The following is a 26767-nucleotide window of genomic DNA, read 5'->3' as shown; positions in this document are numbered from 1 at the left end:
AGGATCACCTCCTTGGACCTGCTTGAGATGCATCTGTGGATGCATGACAAGGTGCGGTTGGCCTTCCTGACCGCGTCCCCACACTGCCGGCCCATGTTCATCTTGGACTCAATGATGACCCCAAGATCCTTTTCCGCCTCTGTACTGACGAGAAGAAAGTTCCCCAGTCTGTAGGGATGGTGCTGGTTGTTCCTCCCCAAGTGCATCACTTTGTACATGTCAGTGTTGAATCCCATCCTGTTCTCGTCCACCCACCCCTGCAACCTGTCTAGGTCCAATTGCAGCCTATTCCTCCCTTCTAGTGTGCCCACATCCACCCCCATCTTAGTGTCATCAGTAAATTTGAACGGGGTGCTTTTTACCTCCTCGTCCACATGTCACTGATGAAGATGTTGAACAGTGTAGGCCCAAGGACCGAGCCCACTGCCCACATCCCTCCAGGCTGAAAACGACCCATCCACCACCACTGTCTGGGTGTGGCCCTCCAGCCAGTTGGTGACCCAATTGACTGTTTCATTGTCCATAGCCAAAGCTTAAGTTGCTAGTATCACTATTGGGATGTGCACTCTTTCCCAGATGCCCCACAGAGTGCAAGGCAATTCTGCCCTTGTGAAGAGCAATGACTGGGGCAAAGGGCTGGAATGACACTGTCTGTGCTATAGGCCTCAAGCCCATCTTGGTAGCATCTGGTAGGAAATCCTGGGAATGCTGAACAGGAACGTGCATCAGGATGTATTTACTCCTCCCTCTTAGCTCTTGGAGTTGTTAATTTATGGATAACTCCTTGCCACAAACCCCATGAATTGCATAGGTGGGCAGCTGATGACTGGGTTCCTGCTTATATGCCTGGCATATTAGGCACCACCTCCCACACTTGTGCTATCTGGAACCTGCAGGGCTGAGTTGTGATTCTTTCTATTTGCATGGGGCGAGTGGCAGCTTTGTAGAGGCGGGTTTTGTCCATGCCGTGTATCGTCCCTCACTCCCTTGCATGAATGTACAGAACAGGTGGTTATCTGGACCATAAAGAGGACAGGCCCTCTCTTAGTCCTTGTTGTGTGCTCATGCATATATGATATGAGTCAGGAATGCTCTCAACCTGGTGGTTTAATTCATTGGATAAGGTAATATCCAGTGCCTTCCTCTAGGACTGGATAAAATGCACATTACTTCCAAGAGGGGTAAGTGAAGCATACTATGCCTTTTTTTTCCCCACTAGAGCCACCTGCGGGGCAGGATTTTGTTGTTTGACCCTGATATAATCTTGAAATCCTCATCTCAGAGTGTACGAACAGTCTCATCACTTGTGTACAAGGGAGGCACAATTTGGCTTGTTTTTTGAACCAAAGAGAACCACATTGATCTCTATCTATTGTCCTCACAGAGGCTTTTTATAATGTTGTGCAGTGTATACTAAGGCAGGGGATGTGAGTTTTGAAAGGTTCTTGGAGATGACTGCTGTAAAAACACCTGAATAGGGACTGAGGGAGGCAGAATTCCTGCAAAAACTCTGAGGCAAATATTTGCTCTTTTTGTTCACAGACTTATTTCTAATTCAGTTAAAACCTAAGCAACTGTACTCTGCCATATAGTTTTGCTTACTTTGCACCTCTCCAGACAACTTCTTTATTGATTCTTAGGAGGGATCTAAAAGCATTTTTATGATGAACAATACAAAGAAAGGGAGAAACAACAACAAATTTAGAAACATGATTAGGAATTGTGGCTCCCATGAATAAGACCTGATACATAGCTGATTGAAGTTACTAGGAAAAGTTCCAACAGCTTCAGTAGACTAAGATGTAGAAAAATTGCAGAATTATGGAAAACAGGGCTGGAAGAGACCTCAAAAGGCCATTTAGTTCAAGCTTCTGTTCTAGCCAGGATCATCTCTGTTTAAATAGCTGAAATATATGAGTTGCCTTTGGTTTGGCTAGAATAAAATTTTGGGGCTGTTACATTATTTTTTGTTTTAGTTCCTTATCAGTCTAGATCAGGGCTATCTGGTGGCCGATGGTTATCACATGGCCCACAGGTTCCCACTGCCTCCATCGCTCTGGCTGCAGGAGGCTCTCAGCCTGTCCTGGCTCCTGGAGGACAGAGGGTGATGAGACAGCTTGTAGAGCTGGTGGCCTGGAGCACCCATGCAGTGCAGTGCAGCTGGGGTGCTGAAAGTGAAAAAGGGCACCCATGTGTGGTTCAACCAACATGGGGGTCGTTTGCTGCATGCATACGTCTGTTATACAACCCAGATCTGCTTGAAGGGCATGGAATACTTAAAAATCTTCTTTGTTTGCACGACACAAGTTTTCGTTATCTTTGAAATGTATGTGGTCTTATTAGGTTCCCATGCAAAAACAATGATGTGAATTTGTTAATATTTCTTCAGTTTAAAATACGTTGTGAAATCCAAAGCTTAAAATAAGTTTTTCTTCCGAAACCTTAAAACAACTGGGTTCTAGCCTCATTAAGAAGAATTGCATAATGAAGGATCTGCTTCAATCCTACAGCTATTGAAGGATTGTTTAAAAAAAAAAAACAGGAGGGAGGGCAATGGAATAGATTCATAGCTGGTGCAATTCATTGACCACAGGAACAACTTTGGCTCATTATCAGTAACATGCTTAATATTTCTTTTATTTAAAGGAAGCTCAAGATGAATAATTGTCTTCCAAGGGAGTAACTTTTGAAATGTCTTACCTGTATGGAGACACTGCTGTAAGAACCACCTATGACACCGGCAATGAGCAACGGCATATTTTCTTGAATGGCATATGATCCATCAGGGCACATATATTCCGTTTCATCCACTTTTGTCAAAGATGCCCTAACAAACTCCAGAGATTGTTCTAAAGCATATGTATCCCGGGAACAGGTGTCCAAAATATGAACTCCAAGCTTAACTCCTGGGAGCAAGTAATTGTCACTATTGATTTCATCAATGGCAAACAACATCGCTTCCAAGCGCTGGATGCCTCTGTCTTCATTGATTCGCCCACATTCTTCTGTCCCAGTGCCTTTCTCATTAATTGGGAATAAACCACCTAAGACCAGGTCTCCTTCTATCTTAATTTCCCTTCTTACAAAGTTATGGTCACTTAGGGAAAGGAAAACTCCTTTGGAAAACAAAGCTAAGGCAAGGACCTGGAGCCTGGTAAACATCTTCACTGGTCCCGTTTTGGCAGCTTTAAGAAACATTGGCAGGAGTAGGAGTTCCCCTCAGTCCTCTTGCTCCATTGTCAAGTGTGAAATGCTGTCCTCCAAGCAAGCAAAGAGCAAGTCAGCAAGACCGTCCATCAAATTCCTAGAAAGATGTAAGGAATTAGAAAAGGCAAAAGGAGACATGAGTTATTATCGTCTTTTCCTCCATAAAACCTTCCGAGTGCTATTGAAGGGGAACTGGAGAGTTTGGTGCATGAGTCAGTGGGAGACAAGCATGCACATGGGAGTGATGTATGTATTTTGGGACCAATATCTACCCCTATTGAAACGAATGGGCATTTTGTCATTGATTTAAAAGAGAAATCCTGTGATAGTATAATAGTTTCATTATGTGTATATGCCCACAGAAAATGCTTCCTCTCGCTCCCATACACACACATGTGCAAACCCCTTTATATATACATGCAGTCTCTCTTTAAATAAGTTGTTTGGAAACCCCTTCATATAATCTCTTTAATGTATGACTTAAAATGTCAACCTAGAACTCCAGCTTCCCTCCTCCCCTCAACAAAATCAAGTGTGGTAATATTTAAATAGTGCACTTTAATATTTTATTACTATACTTACCTTTTCCTTAAAGCAGAATTTGTTATGGTTAGGCTTGCAGGGTTATCTATAATTTAGGAACACTTAGCATTATTTAAAATAGAGTGCTAAGAAATTTTAAGAATAAAGACGATTAAAATTTAACATCGAAAGATGGTCAAGCAAGCTTATTCTGTTTGTTCCAGTGGAGATTCTATTTGATGTAGAGATTGTGGGAAAGGACAGCATTTATTCCAGATCTTAATATCATAAATCATTAAGAAGTCAGCTACACAGTTAAATGTGTTTCTTTATAGCTATATTGATTTCAGTATAGTTGTATGTATCCTGAGTTGAAGCCCTTTTCAGCAGAATTCTCCCTTCACAGATAGGTGATACGTCAACTGGAAACAGACATCTTCACTACAGGCTTTGCTAATATCATATTTTTTATTAACCAGTGTAAGAAAAGGAGGTAAACATCTTTCCTGGACTGGTAGGAATAACTGCAAAATGATAATTACTAATAAACTATATATTTCACAAATAATTCGGTGTCAAATTTAGGAGGATAAATTATTTGCAAAATATTATTCAGCCATCTACAGAACAAGTCAAACAACAAGAAACCTACATACATAGGACATTTAAAAAAAGATCATTTATTTGCGGTTAGTAATTCAATCGTATCTGTTTCCATGCCAGTGATAGACTCTCTGGATTATAATGTACTTTGAGATCTTCACAACATTGTCTTTTCTACAGGTGTGTGTTTGGCCTCTGCAACCATTGTAGCTGAAGATCTTAACTAAATCAATATAATTACAACACAGATATGAAAGTTGTTATCCCTCATTTTCAGATTGGAGAAATGAGGCTGTAACAGGATCCCGTCTCTGAGGACATCCCCAGCAGTCATGGCATCCCCAGCAGTCATTCTAATCCTGTTCCTTGCACTCTGGCTTATCAGAGTCACCTCGTCTGTTCTCGCCTGCCATGTCTTTTGAGGTTAGTATGAATTTTCAGAGGCTGCCCTTAGAAAAGCACAGCGTGGCCTTAGAAGCCGTGTCCATCCTGCTCAGTTGCCTGGGCTCACTTGGCCCTCAGTGAGATTCACTGGGTTTGCTTGCCCCACAGTATAGCTCCCCGGTAGGCTCTCTTTCAGGGCCCAGACAATCATCTTCAGCTAGTGCTCTGTCAGCGGCCCCAATAACTATCCTCAGCCAGAGCTCTCAGTCACCTCCCCTGCGTTCAGGCCTCACTCAAATGACCTTCAGTCCTTTCTGGTCCTATGTCAACTAGACAAACTTCAGCATCATCCCCAGGCACCCTCAGTGGTCTACTACCTCCCTTTCAGCCACATCCATACCTTACAGCTGATGCAAACCTTAAAACAAACCCCTAAGCAAACTTACCTTCCTGTGTCTCTTTCCAGTCCTGCCTAGCTCCTTCCATCAACCTCTCCTGGGTCAGACTGACTCCTCAGACTAGGAGCTCTGTCTAAATTCCTTGCCTGGCTCCACCCTTTCTAGTTACCAGGCTTCCCTCCCTTACTCATACACAGGGATTCCTCTTTGTTAATTATCAGGCTTGCTGCTCTGGAGCCTGCTTTTTTACAGTCTGCACCTGCAGTCTGCCTCACTGCAGCTTCCACCTTTCAGCAGCAGGGATTAGAGGCTCCTGTTACAGAGGCATATAGATATGAAGGGCCAGGTTTGCTCAGTGCCCCTACCTGAGCCTAGATTCTTAGGCTGCCCTACTGTGCAGGAGCAGAAGCACATGTTTTTTTTAGTGATGCTTAATGCTGCCTATTTTTACTGTGTATTAGCATATTACCATGTTTTTGACGTGACGATTTACCGCACAGTAAAATAGGCTACTGTGCGTTAAGGCACACGTGTAGAAAAGGCCTCTGTTTGTTTGCTTTTTGGCTTTGAAAAGGAAACCAAACAGCTGCCTAGGGAAAACTTGACTTAGCCCCAGGAGAAACATTTTTGATGTGCCCTAAAGAGTAATTGTTGTGAAAAGTAAGAAATAGAAGTATAACCAATCCTTAATCTGCTTTCCTCAGTAAATCCACTTCACTTCTTCAACACTCCAGGTGTTGAGAAGTCCTGATTCCAGGTCTTTGCTAGACCTCTGACAGGCTTGTGAAGATGGATCCTTGATTACTCAGGAGCCACTAACTCTCCATTCATTCCACTGGCAAATTTTAACCTCTTGTAAGACAGGGAATGAGGAATGTCTTTCTGGTTGGAATCTCACTGTTTCTTGATTGCATGAGACATGCATGTCTTAGCAGGGCTTTTGACCTACGCGGAAAGAAACATACAGACGCAGCAACCACATCCACCTTTCAAACAGCACATATCTCTTTTGACTGCTCCAGTAGCTAAGTGATTAAACCATTGCCTCAAGATATGGGAGATGTTTCTCTCAGGGGGTTTGAACCTTATAGGTTTATGCAGAGTGGCTAAGCCCCAGGTTCTGGGATAGTCATGGCTGAAGACACCTCCTAACCCCTTTCTTTTGAAGTTGGCCCTCTGGGCCACTAGTCAAAAAGTGCTAGGGCCGGAAGAAAAGCAAACAAAACTTCCTGGCTCTGGGAGAAGGGTGGTGTCTTGGTAGAGAGGTTCTGGTTTTTGGTGATACATCTGTTTATGCCATTTTACCAGCTAACCTCTTCAATACCAAATGCATCACATACGCTGATACACCTGGGGTAAAGCCACTGAAGTCATGGCCCTATTCTGGACTGAGTTTTACAAATGGGGGCAGGATCTGGCTCCATAGAGCTGCATCAATGCAAGTGACACAATGCAAGTGGCTTCCCAGGGTGATCTGAAAGCAAACAGATCACCAGTCCTGTTCCATCTTTCTGTGTAAGTTGGGTGTGTGGCCATAGTTGTCATAGAAATATGATTTCAAGAGAGATTTGACAGTGGTGAGTCATGTCATTGTCCAAAAGATGGGGTAGGTTAGAGGCAAAGGAATGAAAAATGCTGAATTTAGCACATGCACAATCACATGCACACTCATCCTTTCTTTTTCAGAATGGGAAATCAGAGACTCTGAATTTTGCTTCTATCAATCCATCTGACTGTCTTTTCCTCTCACTAGACACAGGCACACACTCCTTTTGGTTAAAGATTCTGGGTCATGTCTTCTTAGAGGCCTTTTCTTCATGAAGGAGTACTGTCATCAGGACTACTACTCAAAGGATTTCTAAACGGTACAGTCTGAGCACCTATTACAACCTCCTGAGGAGGGTGTTTCAAGCAGGTGGGGCACCATGGGAAGAAACTTGTTGCCCTTATTGCATTTTATACAGTTTTTCCAAAGGCTCTGTAAAGCAGAAGGCACAAACAGTAGAAGTAAGGATTCACCACCTCTCATATTCTCCCTTCCAGCAAGACATCATCCACCTTCTTGAGTCAGAGGGTGCTGACAGAAGTGATATTTGTCTGCGATTGGCCTCTTGAAAGTGCTCTACAGCCATGCTCTGCAGCTGACAAGTGCACAGCTGCAGAGCACTTTAAAAGTGCCTGATTGTGGGACAAATTAACCCTCATTTAATGAGGGTTCAGATGAAGGTGATCCAAAGACATTTCATTAACTTCTCTTTGTCCCTGCATTTGAGCAGGGCTGGGATGATGAAGCCCAGCCCTGTCACCAATGCTGTCTGCAGGATGGGAAAGGGGATGGGGGAAAGGAAGGATCTCTGGCCTGGGGTTTACCCAGCCTGTGCTGGATGGGGTGGAGGGTGGATGTGGGGAGGGTTGGGGAAGGGAGGGTGCAGAGATTGGCTTCAAAGTGAAGCTTGATTTCCGTGTCCCAAATGGCAAACGTGTTGTGTCAGGGGGAGGGGGAGAGGTCACTGTAACTCATGGCACTTTGTGTGAAACACCATGAGTTAAATCAGGGAGCTGCATGTCTATCAGCACCCACAGAGTCAGGCTCCCCCTTACTTGTTTTCTTTCTATCTCCATGATGCTTTCCTTGTTGGCAGCGCAATGGCTTACCTTTAACAGGAAGGTACTCTCAGTCTTGTGTGACCTAGTGGTTAAGATATTTCCTGAAATGTTAGAAGTCAGGGTTGAAATCCCCTCCGCCTAGAATCTTATCACCAATGCACCAAGCACACCAGCTTCATTTCAGTGTTAGACACTTGTAATTTTCTGTGTACAATTTGAGGAGAGGGGCGTTACTCAGTATTTTGGGCATCGGTGGAGAAGATAAATCTCAATGCAGCATTACTAGGCAGAGTCTTCTGGAGCAGTACTAATCACTTCTGAATATTCACACTAGGGACAAATGTAGTGGAGTAGGGCAAAAATGTGGCTTCATAAGGCAAGGTATCTTAATACAAGTAAGCGATGCAAAATGCTGATCAACAAATTGCATAAGTGTTACCTGCATATCTTGGCAGTGAAACAGAATTCTCAATTGTTCACTTCCTTTGTTTATTTGTGGAAAAGATTAACCAATGGCCTAATTTTTTATCATAAAGTGCACTTCCTTTTGTAGGCATTGCTCTTTCACCCAGAAAATCTGCTATCTTAGCTTCCCACGTCTGCATCCTTGATTCTTGATTCTCCCTCCCCCCATTGTGTGCTTTTGGCTTCCCTTTGTTTCAATGCAGTGCCAAAAGGAGCAGGTGTTATAAGATGTATCAGTGTGAGGACAGGTGCTTATGGGAGGGACAGCTTGTCAAAAATGTTCCCTCTCAGACTGTTAAAAGGGTCATGGTCCCAAGACCAAGTGTTTATCTGATGGCTATGTGATTTGTAAAAGAGCAAGACTTAAATGGCAGATTCAGGTGGCTAGATGAACAGTGTCATCAGGAGGATGACAGAACAGAGAGCTTGCTCTGCAGAGGAGAAGCTGTTCTAAAGCAATTAGCAAAAATGAGCTAGGATTTCAGTTTTTCTGCCTACTTACATACATTTATCTTCCATGCTTGATTAGTTTGGGATATGTTAAATCTACTACATACATAGATCATTTCTAGAAGTGTTCTGTCTAAAATATGGACTGTATTCTTCCCTTACCTGCACCGGAAATAGTGCCCAGATGCTCATGAGTGGATGGTGGTCATATTCTACCAGAAGAAATGTCACCATATGGGCCGCGTCAGTCTGACCCTTTGTCACCAACCCTTAAAAGCACTGGTTTCTGAAATGTACATTAAAACTTCAAATGGGAATGCCTACTGTTCAAACTGGAATCCTATTGTTGTTGGTTTTCTTCTTGCTATTTGACATTTAAATTGTTGTAGTGTCTCAAGGGTCTGTTGTGCTAGCTCTTTGTAAAACATAATACAGTACTTCTGAAAAACTCACAACGTATATAGGTAGAAGGAAAGGAAATAGTGGTAGAGTAACATACCCAAAATCACACAGCAAATCAGTGCCCCCATCACGTGACTGCTGATTGGGTGTTCCATCAAATATTTGACCTACTCGTCTACTTCAAGCTTCTCTGAAGCAATTGTAGGACATTGTTACCATCAAACCCCTTTTCAGTGTGGCTGAATATAAATGTGGGATCACCAGTGGTGTTGAATCAATCTGAATATTGAAATAACTGAAACAAAGTGAAGCAAACCAGGAATAGGGGTCCATAGATGCATGGCAGGAGCATCAGGGACAACTGTTAAGTGTTTTCTGGGTAGGCCATGGCCAGCTTAGCTTAGTGAGATACTAGAAACGTTAGGCCACCTTTGTTCCACAACCTCTCCTTTGGATCCGTGTTCTTTTCAGCAGAGAATTATAGCATGGAAAAATGAATCCATTGCTAGAGGACACTGAAAGCGCCTTCTCTTAGAGAGAGAAGGTCACTAACTTGCTTTAAGATTTTAAGTATGTGGGCTTTGCTCAAAATACTATTGCCCCTGGCAACTGCACTGGTAGGATGAGCAGCTGATTTCCATGCCGTGATAAAGGAAGATTGAGTTCCTATGTGTTACCCAATATTTGTGGTCTCGCCAAGTTGTTTCTATTAGGATAGAACATTTATTTTATCAGTCTTAGAGAAAAAAACCAACAACTTATTTTATCAGTTTTAGAGAAAACACCCTCCTAGGGGGAAATCACACGTCACACTCAGATCATACTAAATCTGTGAAATGTTAAGCAGTGTTAAAGTTAGAATGTGCTGTGAGCAGTCACATGTTAAGGGTTAATATAGTTTCTTGCTGGCATAGCTCTGACTTGCCACTAAAAGACTGGTAAGCAGGAGTGTGGCTAGGAGCCAGGGCACGTGGGCTTTATCTCCGTCTGCTCCGTGGGAGAGGAGGAGGCTGAAGTGGTGCATCCTGGGATTCCACGGGACTAAATTGCCTATCTCCATGGAACAGACTGACGTTACCCTAACATGAGCTAGGTAGCAGAGCTCAGAGTTAACCCTCACCTGAACTGGTGTAACTTTGAGACACTCAGAGGACACTTAGAACAAGTTAATAAGCTTTAATGGGTGGATGCTTGGGTTTTAAGTGCCCTTAGTATGGTCTAAGTGTAACGCGTTACTTCAGCCTTATTCTCCATGAGTTAATTTTGCTCAGGCATTCCTAGGTAGCCCAATGACTTCCATATTGGTTTCTATTGTTTCACCATCTTACACCACGAAAAGAACTTACTCACTTCTTAATCACTACTGACACTGAGAGGCTTTTAACAGGCAAGGAGATTCAGACTTCCTTTCTGGTTCAGAGTATAGAGAAGAGTGTGGTAGAAACTCTGAGCATTGATACGCCTCTCCTTGACCCTTGTCCAAGTGAGGTCATCCTGGGTGCAGGATTGCAACTGCATTGGTGGCATGAGCAGATGACATCCTTGAAGTGGTGAAGGAAGGTTGAGTGCCCATGCTGAAGCTGTTGGCTTTATCTTTTCTGTTTAATACCTTTAGTTATGAAATAGGGTGGTCTACTACCCTAGAGCTAGAGCTACTTGGGATGCTCTAAGGAGATCTCAAGTTTGGAATCCTTTCCTGTCCCCCCCGTCTTGGCTTAAATGTATTGACCTTCAGAGCATCCTGCCAGGCTCATCTATTTACCCAGGCTCACTGTTCTTCATAGTGAAGAAGTTATTGTTTGGGTTTGGCTGTTGTGGTTGGCTATATTTAGTCTTGCAGTGAAAAACTACTGCTGATTTTGGTGGCATTACTAATTATTGTCAAGGAGGCCAAAGACTGGCTTTTTTCTATCGGAGCCTGTTTAAAAAAAATCTCTATTTTTATTCAAATTTCAATGCGTGTCTAAGGCTGACACAAGAACTGAAACGGATAAATGCCACTCTACATCTGCCTTGAAGATGACGGCCTCCTATCACGGTACTGCTAATCCAACACACTTCATTCATTTATACGGGCTCTACCAGAACTTAACCTCAACACTTGATAAGAACTGCACCATGGGATAAGATGTCTGACTGCACTGGAAAGGAGTGATGGACAATCCTGACTCTCTTTACTGCTTACAATTAGAATCCAGACACCTGTTTCTAAAAATCTTTTTTTACAGGTACCCATGAATTAGGGTGGCAGATAATGTGCCAGGTACACAAATTGCTCACATACTGATAGTGGCTGCCTGAAGTCTGATAACTCAAATCTGAATGGCATTAGAAAAGGGGCAATTGTAGAGATGTGACAAGGTAAAGGAAACAGAAGTGAATATTCTTCGTGGAAAAAGAGAATTTATTTCATGGGATGTTAGCTGGGTTTTGACACATACATTTGCTCAAAGTAAATCAATCTTCCTGAAATTTCACATGCTGGATGTTATGCTTCAGAGTTTGTCTGGAAAAACTGCAGCAAATGGAATAAGACATGCATGAAATACAGTCAAAATATATATTATTTTCACTGGTAGGACACTTTCCTAATTTGCTTGGCCAATGATTCAGAGCCTGTATCACTGAAGCTACAAACTCAGTGTTTATTTCTGCTTCTCTCATTGAAGACTGGTGCTTTTGATCACATTAGGGATACAGGTGAGGTAAATTAGTTATTCCAAAGAAGTGTGTGGCTGAAATCCAGCAACATACTTAAGTGTTTGAGTAGTCCTTTTGATTTCAATGAAACTACTCGTGTTCTGAAAGTGAAACATGTACTTAACAGGGTTGCCATAAGTAGCTAGTGATTTAGGAACGTTAGTTCTATTGATGTACCACTAGGTGTTCAAAAAAGCGCTTTTTTGAGAATCTGGTCTTCTTATAGATTGTTGTGTCCTTGAACATCTGACTCAGAGCTCTTCTGAAAAATCTTATCCTAAATCACTTAAATGCTTTTGAAAAATTCACCCATGAGCATGGTTACACGAGTAAGTTACTAAAGGGTAAGTGAGTATGTGAATTTATAGAGTGCCAGATACTCCTTGGTAACTGCCTGTGTGTGTGTGCTCCCACAGTATCCATGCAATAGCTTGCCCCTCGGTGAAATTGGGATGAACTACCCCACATTTGCCACAGACTAAAAGGGTAGGTATACCGCAAGTTAAGCCCCAAGGTCGCTCCGATCCCTACCTGCCCAGAGGTGTAGAGTTTGCTGATAGAGTTTGCACCCTGGGCGGCTGGAATGGAGGCAGAAGAGCTTGAGCCCCCAGCTGTGCAGAGCAGAGTAGAGGGTGGACACTGCTGTAAGAGGAGATGTTACCGCTAAATGCCAGGTTAGTTCTTCCCTAGTCTTGCAATTGCTGCAGTTCTATATGGCAAGTGAGGATCCAAAGCCATGAATGGCCAGAGGTTTGAATTTCCTTGTGTCCATTCTGGCACCTCCCTTTACTAAGTGCCTGGGGCTTGTGGACCCCACACAGCAGCTGCCTATGCCACTTGTGGCATGTACCTTGAAACTCGGCCACCCTTGAACCAATGCATTATAAATTCACATCAGATGTTCTTGTGGCAACTAGCAGGGCTTGGTGTCATTGATGTCTCAGAAACCAGAGTTGGTTAAAATAACCCTTCCGCAGTTTCATGCAGTAAACGATTTTTCTTTTTGTATTTTTTTGCTATATATATTGTTTGAAACATTTTGGAAGAGTTGGGGAGTTAGGTTTTTTCCTACTTTTTGTCCTTTTTTTCTTGTTTTCTTACTAATCCATCCAAGGTTTGGGGCTTCTGTTTTCCCCTTCACTATTTCATCTTTCTTTTTTTCTTCCCTACTCCAAGACCACCAGAATGCAGCCACCTTTGAGGTTTGAAAGTGTGGCAGCTAGTTAACAACAGCAGCATCACATGTAGATTAGGAAGCAAAGAGTGTGTTATCCAGTTGTACCTCTAGGGTCAGGCTAGGGAGACACAACATGCTGTCAGTGGAAGTCAATGCAAATATTCTGGTTTCAACCAGCTGAAGACCTGGTTCAAAGACCTTTTCTTTCTTTGCTTTATGATGATATGATTTATTGGAGAAGAATACTGTGGACTCCTAAAAAGCTCTGGCACACTTGAATTTTTCCACTCTCATATTTAGATCTCAGGAAGAAAGTCAGTGTTGTTTAGAGATGCAATTTGGCCTTTTGAGTTGGGCATTAATCTTGGAGGAGATTAGTCCTGGCTCTATCACTAGGCTACTTGGAACTCATGGCTGGTCATTTTTTTTTCCTTTCAATTTAGCTATTTCTAAAATGGATAATATTACTGACCTTCCGGATAAAGAGCTTGAGCTTTACTTCTGAAAATCATAGGAATTCTTATTGTAAGTGTTGGTAATTATTATAAACAGAAGTGGAAATTTTACATTAAAAAGTCCCTTTTTATGGCCTATTGATTGATATACTGTATTTAGAAAAAGATGAACACTCTGTCAACTAAATATGTGCTTTTTTCACCCTCAAATTCTGAGTGTAGACACGGGGCTGAGTGTAGGGAGGGTCTGCAGGGAATCAGTCGGATCCTTCTAGGCCCCTCCTGACTCATTTACAGTGACTAACTGCAAGTCTCAGTCATGTTGGTTGGGCTTTTCTCCTTGTTGTGGCCTTGGATTTGGGAGAAATGTTACACAGATGTGGTCTAAAATGATTCTGTTGAGTAGAACAACCCCCTTGAATTCCTTCTAATAATGAATGGGAAGTGAGAGGAGTTTGTATTTTGGCCTGTGTTGCTTTCTGAGTCAGGGTGATTCATACAGTACTGGACTGAGGTGCTGTAGGAGGTGGATTGCCATGATTAGGTCCTCCAACATCAGGCAAATATGCACTGCCCTGGTAAACCTAGGATAGATGATATTAGTCTTCAGCAACTGAGTAATGAGTGTTCAGAAATTCTGAGGTGTCAGTACCAGGCTCATGCTTTGCCACTCTTGGATGATTGTCTAAGACCTTTGTAAAATGTCATTAGACCTTTGCCAGTCCCTCACAGTCTTTCTCCCTTCTTGCCATCTTCTTCTTTCTCTTTTCTGAGCTGAATTCATTTGCCTGAATGCCCATGTTCTCATTTACAGCTAAGTAGCCTGGAGACAGCCTTCAGTATAAGCCAGAACACTTCTCCAGCTTGCACCTATGCAGTCACAGGTAGTGATACATACTGATATGTCAATAGCATCAAAGGCCAGATTTAATGGTATAAGTTAAGAGACTGGTCTGCCCACAGCTGCTAGGACTGCTTTCTGGGATGTCATTATGCTATGTCCTGCTAAGTCACTATGCTGTGTCCTGCTATGACTCTCACAAAGAAGAGAGAAGATATGAAGGACTCAAATGTACCATAGGAGTCACTGAATACAGATACCACATAAGTGTGGGGGAAAATATTATTTGGGAGTGCTGAGCCCCATCTGCCCCTCCTGCAGGGCTGTTGCAGGACTGGCACAAGCTGGTGTTGAATGCAACAGCAGCGGAGCCGCTGCACGTTGAGCGGCACCAGGCACTGGGATGGCAGTGCCATGGTGCTGCTACTGTTGTTGGCCTCCACAAAAAGTCAGAGGGGCCTGAGCCCTGTTAGTCCTCGCCTTCCACCGCCTGTATGGATTACACCTACTTAGCTACTCTCCCTGATGGTGGGACTGGGTATCAAGACTCTTTGGCAAAATATTTAGCATTTTCTTTTTACCTTGTTGTGAAGTGTCTTCATTTTTCTCCACCTGAACAAAGCTAATCCCTTTCCTTTGCTCCTAATCACTTTGCAGCTCTTTGGAACATCTGCAGAGGTTTTCTTGAGCCCAGTTCCCTCTGTGAGTTTCTGTTCATATTCCAGCCAAGATACTCTGCATGCCAATGCTTGGCTCCCTCAAAACAGCAGTGTCAGGATCTGCCAGGTTTCATTTTCACCATTGCTCTGCCAAGACATTTGCTCACATTACAGCAAGAGGGCCAAATTATGGCTGTGCCTGTGCACGTGAGGGCTATGGAGAGCTTGTTACTTATAATGCTGCTGTATGTGGTACAGTTATACCTGGCTTCAAGCATTTGGTACTGGGGAGAATTGTGGTTTAACGTTGGGATTTCCAGCAATTTGTTCCACCCAAGGAGGAGGCTGTATGTGAATGCAATTCAGTCCCCTGTGCCCCAGAGCGGGTACCAAATACTCCATCTGCTCCCTTGACAGCTAGAGGGCAATCCCAAAGGATGCCTTTCCCCACCATCCTAACTCAGGATCTCCAAGTCATGAGTGTTAAATGACAGTCATCTCTGCATAAGTGATGGGGGACTGCTCCTCTCTAGAGCTGACATTTAAGTCTCTATTCTGTGTGAGGATAATTTGTGGTTTAAAAGTTGACCTAGTTTCAATCCCATCGTGATTGTGGCTAAAACACTTAGGCTGGGATTTTCTGAAGGTGTCCAAGAAGCTTAGGAGATAATATTGCTCCCTTCATCTAACAAGATTGTAAGCTTTTCAGGGCAAGGGCTGATTGTTTCTACGTGCTTGCACATGCCTGCCATACCGCAGTCCAGATCTCAGTCTTAATATCTTGCATATGCTCATATTAATAATGCTCATCATTATTCTTGAAAACAATGATGAGTAACTAAAGGGGAGCTGTAGCAGGAGACATACTTATTCTATTCGGGTTCCTGAGGAAAGAATTGAAGTGGTTAGCAACTGATTGTGATGCTTGTCTGTTGGCCTTTTGTAATATTAAAAAATGGAAAATTAGCTACAGTAGCATATCTTAAAATAATAACAACCCCCATGTACCCCCCCAAACCACAGACTGGTAACTGTTCCATCACATGAATGTTACCTTTAGGCTACGGTGCTCAGTGGAGTGTGAAATCACAATTAACGGAGCAAGTGTTTTGTAAGTGAGCAGAGGCTGCTGCAAATTACATCCTGCTATTAGCTGATTTTAGAATAACTCTGCTGAACAGCCTCATGATTACTGGGCTGTGGCGTGTATTAAAAACCTATTAATAAAATATAATTGATTGTGAATTGTGCTTACTGTTTTTATATTTTTAATTGCTAATGTCACAGAAGTTTACTGGAAACAAATCCTGTCCTCAGCTATCAGTTGGGACTGCGGTGTTTTAAAGTTTTTACTGTACAGATGACAAAGCATATTATTGGGCCAGAAGGCTTATTTGATGTAAATCACTGCATAGCTCTTGAAACCAATGATTTTTGCTGATGTGATTCTTGATCTTTATTTTCTTCACTCATCTGAAGAGAGTGTGATATTGTCTTTTCTACTGTCAGAAAAGTACTGGTGAGAGGTTGATGAAAACGATACCCTCAGTCTTTCAGACATGACTTGCTATTCACTTTAACTTGACTTGCTATTCACTTTAACCTGCCCTGAGAAGCAAGTAATAGATAGGATACGAGGTGGCAGTTGCTATACCGTACTTTACTAAGAAAAATCACCCAGGCTAGCATGGTTAAGGTACACAACAGCCGCCCAAAGGAGTGATATGGTCAGCATCACCATTGGTCACCTCTGACTCTCTTGCCTGAATGCCCAAGTGCCCGTTTACAGCTGGGGACAGCCTTCAGCACAAGCCATAACACTTCTCCAACTTACAGCTGTGCAGCCACAGGTAGTGGTACATAGTGATATGTACTTGATGGAATGCAGATGGTACGTAAATAGAGAGCAAATGCACCTTCTACTTCTAAGCAATGGAAGATGCATACATGGAATAATCTGAGGGTGAATTGGACACAGCACGGGAAGCTATCCTGTCGGCATTGCATTGGCAAAGAACCACGCTGTGTGACCAAACAGATTTTTTCCATCTCTAGTTTCTGATTCCCCAGGGTTTTAACAGTCCCAGAACTGCTGTCTAGACTGCTGAATCTACAGGATGCGAGAGAAAAAATGCATAGGGCTCAGTTCTGCTTTCAATGCAGTCCATCGGTGCTTTACCTCTGAAGTCACTGGGTCTACACAAGATGTTTTACTGGACAGTAGCATACTGTACAGTAAGCATGTGCATCTACATGTGCACATGCGTACTGCACAGAAAACTTCACTAATCGCATGTAAATTTGCTACCTGAAAATGAAAGTATTAAATTGACTTGCAATTACTAACTGCACATTAGCACTCATGTAGATGACTAACCAGGAGCAAATTTGTTCCTGGTTAGGTGGCCACCAGGGGGCCGGATCCAGGAGCTGCCTGCTGCTGGTGCGGGCTCTGCCACCAGAGCCTGGGTGGGGACTATGTTCTCCTGCCCAGTGGCAGGGAGAGGAACCCCACCCCCACCCCACTCTGAGATCACATTTGGGGAGTGGGGGCTGGGAGATCTTTATCTACTAGTGCCAGCTCCATGGTCAAGGGCTCAGGCTGGGAGATCCATATCTCCCAGTGCCAGATCTGCACTTATAAGTCCAGCACTGGGAGATCCTTATCTCATGGAGCTGAATGGGGAACAGGGCCCCCAGCCTCTGTCCCATGAACATGGGGTGGAGGCTGGGAACTGTGCCTGCCAAGGGCAGGTCTCAGTTCTCAGTCCCATGCCCTGATTGGCTGATCAAAGCACAGGGCTTGGAAAGAGCAGCAGGGGAGAGGTAATTCCCTGCCCCTCCCCTGATCTGCTGGTGGGGCAGCTAGCACTGAGCCTATAGGTTCCCCTGGTGGCAGAAGGGCCCATTGCATGAGCCCAGGAAGCAGGAGAATTTTGCTGCTATTAGCAGCAAATCTGCTCCTGCTTCCCTGCATATGTGGATGGGATGCCTGCCTGGAAGCATTTACTTGTGAGTAGTTTATTTGTGAGTAAACTGCTCCCAGATCTAATGCACATGTAGATACACCCACTGAGAGCAAAATTAGGCCTATGCTGAGTGCCTTTGGAAAGCTCATGCTCCTAATGAACTGTAGGATTAATAAAGCCTTTAATGTCAAGAGAATTGTAAGGAGGAGCATATAGATGTTATAGGAAGCATTAGTTCTGACTTTTTTTTTTGCTGAGTTCCTTGCTTACACTAGAAAAACAAGCTAGTAAAAAGATACCTGGGCAGAAGAGAAAAATAAGAAAAGTAGCTGTCCAAGCCTTAATTTGTGATTGTAGCAGGCATGTATTGGAGAGTACTTCAACAAGGCCAAGAGCAAAGCATGCTGGAGGGATCTTATCACACACACTTATCTTTGTCAGCAACATACCCTGGAAAGTCAGTCCCAGGGACATAGACATGTTAGTTAGCGTCAGCTCCTCTTGCAGGCACCATTAGTAGCCTGCCAAAAGGCACTTTGCACATTCAAGTTAGTGACATGGCTCTTTTTTTAAAGAAAAAGATTTTGAAAAACTGATTTTTTCCTGTTTCTGAAAAGAAGTTACTTTTCTGGAAAGAAATGCCCCACAAATAGGGCAATAAGCAAGCCCCACACATCCCAGAGAGGCGGGGGCAAGCAGATGTTTTATTTCTGTGAAACAAAATCCAAGTGAGTTGCTACCCAGTTTAATTTCCCATCACGCCTGGTTGTAGGGGCTAGGCTGGGTAGAGGTAGTAGCATACTGAGGGGTGGGCAACTGGGGCACCAGCTCTGCATTTCCATTTAAGGGAGATGCAAGAACAGGAGCCACAGCCAGCTCAGCCATGGGCAACACCACAGCTGGGCCAGTTTTTGCTGAATGTCAAATGACACCCATCACCAGACCCTGGTAGTTAACATACCTGGCCATTTGTACACAACACTTTAAAGCGGGTTTGAAGAAGGTTAAATGCCTTTTGCACCACTTTAATGGCATTTCTGTTTGCACATTCGGCGGTGTATCATGTGTTAACTCCAGCCGGTGTAGCACAGTTGGCGGCATAATGCGCCTTCAATTACTTTGGGATGCAGCAAATGACTTTGGGATGCTGCAAAGTAAAACACCTCCAAGGAGTTTTAGTTTCCTACCCTATGGCTGCGGAGGGAAGCATTGGGCTTCCTGTGGCTCAGAGCCCGTGCAGGCAGCCTGCGCAGGCAGCCCGGCAGCAGTCTGGGAAGGCAGGTTCCACAGAGGGAAAACAAACAAAAAAAGCAACGAGCCTGATCTTTTTTCCCCGGTTGCGCAGGGGCCTGGGGCTTCCCTCCATGGCTGCAGTGCCCCCCGGGACCGCCCGGGGTGGGTGTCTGTGGGCCGGTGCCACCTGGGGTGGAGGGGGGGGTACTGCTGCCATGGAGGGGAGCACCAGCCTCCCCTCCCCCTGCAGCTCAGGGACCGCTCTGCCCACCAGCAGCTCGCTCTCCCCTCCCCGCTGCTGGAGAGGCAGGTAAGGATCAGGTTCCAACACAGGTGTACATGACACGGGGGTTTACTTTGCCCGAAATTGGGAGAATGTAACCCCCATGTCGCCTACAAGCAGTCCCTGTCTAGAGACGTGGCTCAGAGCCAATCCCTAGCACCCTTAGCAGAGAGCTCCTTCCCCCGCTATTCCTCAGTCCTAGGCTGAACTTCCTAACTCTCCCTCCTCCTGCAAGATCTCTTATTTTTCTCTCTTCAGACCTGGCTCAAGCTGACTGCTGAGCTTCTCCCACGTGACTCTGCGTATGTGTCCCCTGGAGCCAAAACTTCGCACCTCTGTCATACTCACTGGCTTCCCTCATCTCTAGATGGCTATCACTATGGCAACAACCACAGCAACTCCAAATTAGCATAAGGACAGTAAAAATTAAAACAAAAGCAAAGCACAAGCGCATTATTTCAGCTCCTTGTTGTGCGGAGTGTCACTGCCTTTGTTGCCAGAGTCCAGGTGCATCAGGACAAACCCAGAGGTCCTGTCACCTCTGGTGCTGGCCCTTTTATCTCAGAGGAGACCCTCGCTTCCTTTATCTTTTTCCTCTTCTCTGTGGTGACAGTACAAGGCGACTCAGCTATTTGCTGAGCTGCAGAATTCGGCTCTGTGGGTTTATGCTGTGGTCCTCAATGCTGTTCCGAATAAAGGCTGGCAGGGATGTTGATCTGTCTAGAGCCAGGGAAATGATTGCCTCACTCCAGCATTTGCTTGGGGGGCCACTGAGTGCTGCCCACAGACACGTCCCACCCATGACAGAGCTCTCGTTTGCACAGGTCAAGCTCCCTGCAACTGCCCACCTCCCCAGAGGGCCAGGATATAAGGTTCGGTGCCATCACAAAATGTTGCCCCACTGAGGTATATATTGCTGATGGCTGGGCAGGGATGGAGAGAACACAGATCAGATCTGGCATGTCTTGAGCAACATCAATGTTCAAAATCTCCATGGCAGGCAAGAAGTGGAAGAAACAGCAGTTGGGCTGTCAGACCACATATCTAAGATGCCTGTCCTAGGAAGGGTTCAGTTTTGGATCTCAGCGGTGTAAAGGCAGCACAGTTGTTTCACTGAAGTCAGCACAGTTACTCCAGGTTACACTGGTCTGAAAGTACCATCACACTCAACATGGGCAAACTACAGGAATGAGAAGACTAGGAATTCGGTTTATGTACTGTTTCTCCCCACGTGTAGGCATGCTCCTCTTAGCCAGTGCTAGGGGCTGTGCCGCGCCAGCTGTGCATTTATACACACATGTATGTCTCTCAGGCTAGCCCGCGTTTCAAGGTGCTCTCCAAAATTTCAACACTTCTGATGATCTTTGACTCAGTCGGAACGATTGTTGCTCTCTGGTTTCCTGAAGTCTATTCCCAGCTCTGTCGTTGATGCTTGTGAGGCTATCAGCAGGTTAATTAACCTCTTTCAGACTGGTTCGCATCTCTAAAATGGGAACAATAATCCCTGCATCAAAAGCAGATTGTGAGTTTAACTGAATTAAAAGCAGACCCTCAGGTGAACTAAAGCGGCATATCTCCACAGATTTCCTCAGAGGGGGCACCAGTGAGAATCACCCTAACTTATATCAGCTGAGCATCACCCCAACTTCGTAAAGTATTTTCAGTTGAGCGATTCATTAAGGGACCAACTGCTGAGGTTTTTTTTTTACTCCCTTCTCTAGCGAAATCAAAACTGATTAAGGACCTGATATTTTCATTATTGCAAGAATATACAGTTCACAACAATCTCAAGCCACTGATAATAGATGGATCTGGTTTATTTTGGAAGGTTTTATAGTGGAAATTCTTGCTGATTGTGACCTACAATTTTTGTTATTGCTTTTGCTTTCTCTGAGCATCTTTACAGGATAAGAATTGGTATTTGCATCAATGTGCATGATGGTGGTATAAATGAATATGTAATAATTTCACTGCAGTTCAGGAATTGGATGAGGCTTATTAGTTCTCTTTAGTATCACAACCCAGTCAGAAACGAGGAGCCTTATTTCTTTCTCTTTGACTTTTCTCACTAGCTTGGATTGGGTAGAAGTTTTTTGCTTGTCATATTTATAACCCTCATGGAAATACCAGCAGAACCCTCCACTCTGCACTAAGTGGACAAATAGTGTTATTAAATGATTATTGTCCCAATAGTTACCTAAACATGTGGGTTAATTTGCAGTAGATTGGATGTGTGCAGATGAAGGAGGCTAGGAATTGTAAAGGCCTGAGCACCAGGTTGACTCCACAGCCCTGCTTCCAGACAGGGTTCAAGCAAAATAAGGAGAATGTGCCTGTGAGAAAATAGTCTGCATCACAGGGTGGTGGGGAGCAATTTCTTTGAGGCACTTACCAGCTCTGGATCTAAGATTTTGAGAAGGGAGGGTGCAATCAGGATCGGGCCCTTGGCTTCTGGGGCTGTCAGGGCACAGCAGGCCCCCGGGGCAGAGAGCCCAGTTCTGGTCGGGGCCTCAGCTCTCATGGGCAATAGGAGAGGGAGAGGAATTCCAGGGAGGTGCAGCTATATCACAGCACCCTCCCTTGATGCGCTCAGTGCCTACTCCTACTCTTGTGCCTATGGGTTGGGGATGGTTGGCCATAGGCAAGCAGCAGAAGGAGCCTTGGCTGAGATTCTCATTTTCCAGCCCCAGACCTGAGCTCATGGGCAAGGTGAAGTGCATTGCTCTAGAGATGCTGGACTGCACCTCATTCTTTCTCCCTTGGAGCAAGAGGAAAATCAGCAGCCAGATTTCATCCCTCGCAGCCATAGTGTGGCAGTAGGTCCTCTCCTGGGGCAAGGCGACTACAGGGCTTGTGGCAAAGCCACAGCTTGAGCCAGAAGAAGGGCAGAGGAGCAAAAACCATGTAGTTCATTCATGCTCTGAGGTTCATCTTGAAACGGAAATAATGAGGAGGAGTGCTGGGAGGAGCTCTACCTCTGCAATCAGGCTTTGAAAATGAGCTTGTTGTCGAAGTCAGGAAACGAGCACCAGGCAAATCTTACACCTTTAAGGCCCAGGAAGCTTCTGAGGGAACAAGCGCTGTGACACACAGCTCTTTACATTGAATGATCTTGCAAGCTTTTGGCAGGATTACCGTGTACAATTTGGCCAGCGCGAGTGCTAACTGGAGGTGAAATGTCTCTCCCTCAGGGCTCTGTTCCCAACAGCAAAGCCCCACAGGGTGCCGGTATACTGTATCTCAGGAAAGCAAAGTCAACATAGCCAAAATCCTCTATCTTACGCCATTACACAAAGGGAACTAAGAACCGTGTGATCTATATGCCAAGACCCAGGGGAGTTCTGCCAAAGCTGGCAGATTACATAAGAAAAAATACAAATACTGTCCCATATGAAACAGCTGTGTGTGAGGAATAGTAGCATACCGAGCTGCTCCTACAGAGCACAGTTACTGTGCCTGGCAGCAACGCCCTTGGGCATGCTGTACTGGCCTGCATGGACCGTGCTTGAAACCAGAAGCCAGCAGAGTTGCTAATCACTGCGGGAGTGGGCTGATTGGCACTGACACTGTTGCGCTAATTAGGCCACTTGAAGCGTTGTGTGGACAAGGCGATGCTGCTTCTAGCTTAGGAGCCAGCCCATGGAGAACAGTGCAGCAAATTATTTAGCTGAAGAGGCTAGAGATGCTCAGATTTTGTCCCACTTGAGGCTGAACTGAGATGCTAAGGGCTGGCCCTAATTTGCATAGATTGGGTCAGACTGCAGACATGCAATATGGAAATATGCCCTGCTGACCCAAGAGGTACCATAAAATATTCCCTTCTGACCAAATGCCTAGATTTTTATTCTTTCCAGGCTGTGTCCCTCTATTTAAGACAAGGGTGAATTTTAGGGGTGAAATTATTGTCTCTCTGAAGTCAATGATGACAGTCTCATGGACTGCAATTGAGTTTGGATTTCACCTAGTTTTCCATGAATATCACTTTGCCTGGGTGTCCCCATTTGGGCATAATATCATATAAGGACCTAGGGACCAACCAATCCAAGGGATTTGCCATTTTTTGCACTCAACAGCACCTAAGAGTGATATGCCCAGTATCCCTTCCAGCCTGAATGGCCAGGTACCCATTTGAAGGTGGTTAGACTGGGAGTGAGACCTATGGCACAAGTCCAGAGCAAGGTATGAAGCTATGCTTGTGGAACTGGGGCTAGACTCAGCTTCCTTGGCACTCCTGAGCCCATTTTTCAGGTATTATTCACAAAGGAGGGGTGCACAGTCTTGCTGTGGTGCTCACGCAGCGTGTGACACTATGACAAGATTCCTGTATTGGGAAAGATGAGTGTGTTCTGTTGACCCCTCTCTTGACACCACAGTAACTGTCTGCAACTTAAGCTCCCTTGCTAAAGAACTCAGCACCAGATTTCTTACAAGGCACAAACTTGAGATGAGAAATGTTGGAAAATGTTCTGTTTGACTGGATACAATAAACCATACTGATTGGCAGCGTCTGAGCATCTGGCCACCATTATGGTATTCCTATAGGATCAGCAGCTTCTGTATGCATCATCTGATGTTATAACAGCTATCCAGACAAGGAGCAGAAGCCATACCCTTTGATTTATGGAGAACTCATACTCTACAAGTCCATCCATGCTATGGATAGTTTGTTCAGCCTCACTTCAAACTCACTGATTTGTTTGAGCTGTTTCCTCAATCAAAACAGGAACAGATGTGTCCAGAGGATGAGTTTTTCTCCACAATACATTTCCCTGTCTCTTATGGCTAATGACTACACAGACCATAGCAGCGTATTCTCCTTTAAAACCTGACTATAAAGATGCTAAAAAGAAACTGCATTTTATATGTAGCTCCTTGGACAAACTGGTTTCTATAAATTATAAATTATTGAATGGCATCATCTTTTGTAGATAATCTGGGTTCCAATAATCTCCACAAGAACATACAAGGTTTGGTAAAATGATAATATAATAAATATGGTGTTTAATTCTTTCAGGGTGGCTAAGAGGAAAGAGAATGACAACTCCATGGACTCCATAATGGAGTCATAGAGACCAACTGATCTATCAATCTATGGGCTTATACTCATGAAAGATAAATGCACTCATGCTATTTCTGCAGGCTCTGTAATTATATTTTCTCCATTTCTCCGTAGTGTGGCTACTCACATTTTAAGGATGCTTGTTTTGTACATGTGTATCAATAGATGGCTCTAATATAATTTCAAATGCTGGAAGTTTTGGTTGTGCAACCTATGTGCCATTTCACTCACCATTCTCTCTGTCCCCTCTTCCCCCCGTTTCATTCACAAACTCCATCCCCAGCCCTGTCTCCCATTTCAGCCTTCTTTCCCTACACATCAGTCTCTGTCATCTAAGTCTTAGTAGACTTCTTGTCCCAATAAGTTTCCTCCCCAGCCTAGTTCTTCCTAGCCCTGCATTCAAGTGAGGCTGTTTCCTCTGCTGTGCTGTTTGGGTGCCAGCAGTGGGGTTCACTGAGCAATAGCATAAATAGGGGTAGGCAAGTGGGATGCTAGCCCTGGGCACCTGTTTACAGAGAGCACCAGAGTGGTGGTCTTTGGGGAGCCCATGTGGGGTTGGGGATGGGCAGCTGGTTAAGTCGGTGTGCAGGAAGCGCATCTTGCAGCCAGAGAAGCCCAAGCTCATATTGTTGTCACAGAGACCTGCAGCCAGAGTGTGGGGAGCCCATGCTGTAGCAGGTAAGACCTTGCTCCCTTCATTTCTCCTCTCTGCTGAGGGCACCAAAATAGCTAGCTATGCCTAGGGGTCTACCCAACTCAAGGCAGTGACTGGATAATTTTGCAGGCAGATTGTGGGGGCGGCTGACATTTGCACGGGTTTCTCATGGTGAGGCCTCCCCACGCCTCTGACTGTCTGAGGAGCCCTGATGACCCCACGTTTGGTGCAGAAGGCTGTCCGTCATATGGTACCACTCCTGAGTGTTGATTGGCTGAGAGGGCTATCCATCATGCAGCCCACCCGCTTCCTGATGATTAGTGGAGAGGTGTAGGGCCACATGGCAGGCAGCCCTCTCAGCCAAGGGGTGGGAGCAACAGCAGTCTTGATTGCTCACTTTCATGCCCACAGCTGTTTTTGTGCCAGGCTGTGTGGCAGGGAGGACTGCTGACTCCTACTGGGGAGCTGGCCCCTTATTTTTAGTAAATTCTTTTTTTCCCAGTGGATTTTGCGGAGATTTCCTGATTTCACATTTCCATGACATCCACAAAATCAAGATTTGAGTCCCTAGCTATGCCTCTGCAATGGAGACACTCTGTTCAAGGCCTGGCTTCACCATAGCCTGGAGCAGCTTAGAGCGGCAATAAAAGGGAAAATCTGGTTGTGTCCCTGTCACCCTGAGAAATTCTCTTTCAGTCTTTGTGGTGGAGCATGTGCAAGCTGATCATGTGCAGGAGGTGTGAGGGACACAACCTGCTCATTTATTAGGCAGGGATAATGTATAGGGACCTATCTAAGTTTCGGCGAGACAGCAGGTTTTTCATGGCCTGCTTCTGGCATGCAGAAGCAGGCCAGGATTTTGCAGGCATTTCATGGCAGCCCCACCCCTCACTGCTGATTAGTGGAGGACCCCCACCAGCCCTGCCGCTTTCAGCTGATTGGCAGAGGGTGCCTTCACTTAGACAGTCTATGTCACTACCACTTTTTTGTCCCACCCTTGCCTCTAGTGGAGAGTGCCTTCACTCTGTCTATGTCACTATCATTTTGGGGGTTTTTTGGTTGATTTCATGGGAAATTGTGACCGATGCTGGATTTTTCAGCAATCATGGACAACACTGTTTTTCACTGTTTCCATGAATTCCACAAAAGCGTGATCTAGGTAGGCCTCTAATGGTGCACATGCAATTTGGTCAGCAGTAAGAGATATGAAAGTCTCAGTTGTGCTCAGTGTAGACAGCATCTTTGGAGACTTTAGCTGATGAACTCAATGTGTTTACTGAATGTATGCATACTGTGATTATCCAAGGACTTGTAAGCTGGTCAAATTTGGGCAGATATTCATTGGGACAGCCAGGGGCATACCTTTGATGCTAAGAGCAGCTTTCTGCATCATTTCAAGTCTTGCTCTAAAGCATGAAGGCATGTTGACTTTTCAAAGAAGTGTTTTAAAATGAGAAACATGTTTTCCCTGAACTCCGTTCTTTAAATCATTGTAACTCAAACTTTCCAAAGAAATTCAGCTGGGGATGGATACACTTTGCATAAAAAAACTTCAGTCTAAATGAACTGGCAAAATCGTAAGTAATTAGAATGTGTAAAGGGATAGTTTCATAGTAGCTAGGGTCAGGAGGGACCTGAACAGATCATCTAGCCTGACCCCTTGCCACAGGCAGGAATGAATGCTGGGTTCACAAGACC

At 44.6% G+C, this 26767-nt stretch overlaps 1 protein-coding gene across 1 annotated transcript in view; it reads right to left on the bottom strand.

Moving 5' to 3' along the window:
* GRM3 (glutamate metabotropic receptor 3) overlaps positions 1–26767 on the bottom strand; it is a 154584-nt gene that overhangs the window by 64914 nt on the left and 62903 nt on the right. The window contains exon 2 of the mRNA XM_019543654.1: positions 2701–3304. Within this exon, the coding sequence (XP_019399199.1) occupies positions 2701–3198 (498 nt within the window). The 5' untranslated portion in view covers positions 3199–3304. The remainder of the gene's footprint in view (positions 1–2700; positions 3305–26767) is intronic.

The sequence above is a fragment of the Crocodylus porosus genome, unplaced genomic scaffold (assembly GCF_001723895.1).
Source record: "Crocodylus porosus isolate Cpor-Errol unplaced genomic scaffold, CroPor_comp1, whole genome shotgun sequence".
Classification (NCBI taxonomy): domain Eukaryota; kingdom Metazoa; phylum Chordata; order Crocodylia; family Crocodylidae; genus Crocodylus; species Crocodylus porosus.
This window is presented reverse-complemented; position numbering and strand designations above follow the sequence as displayed.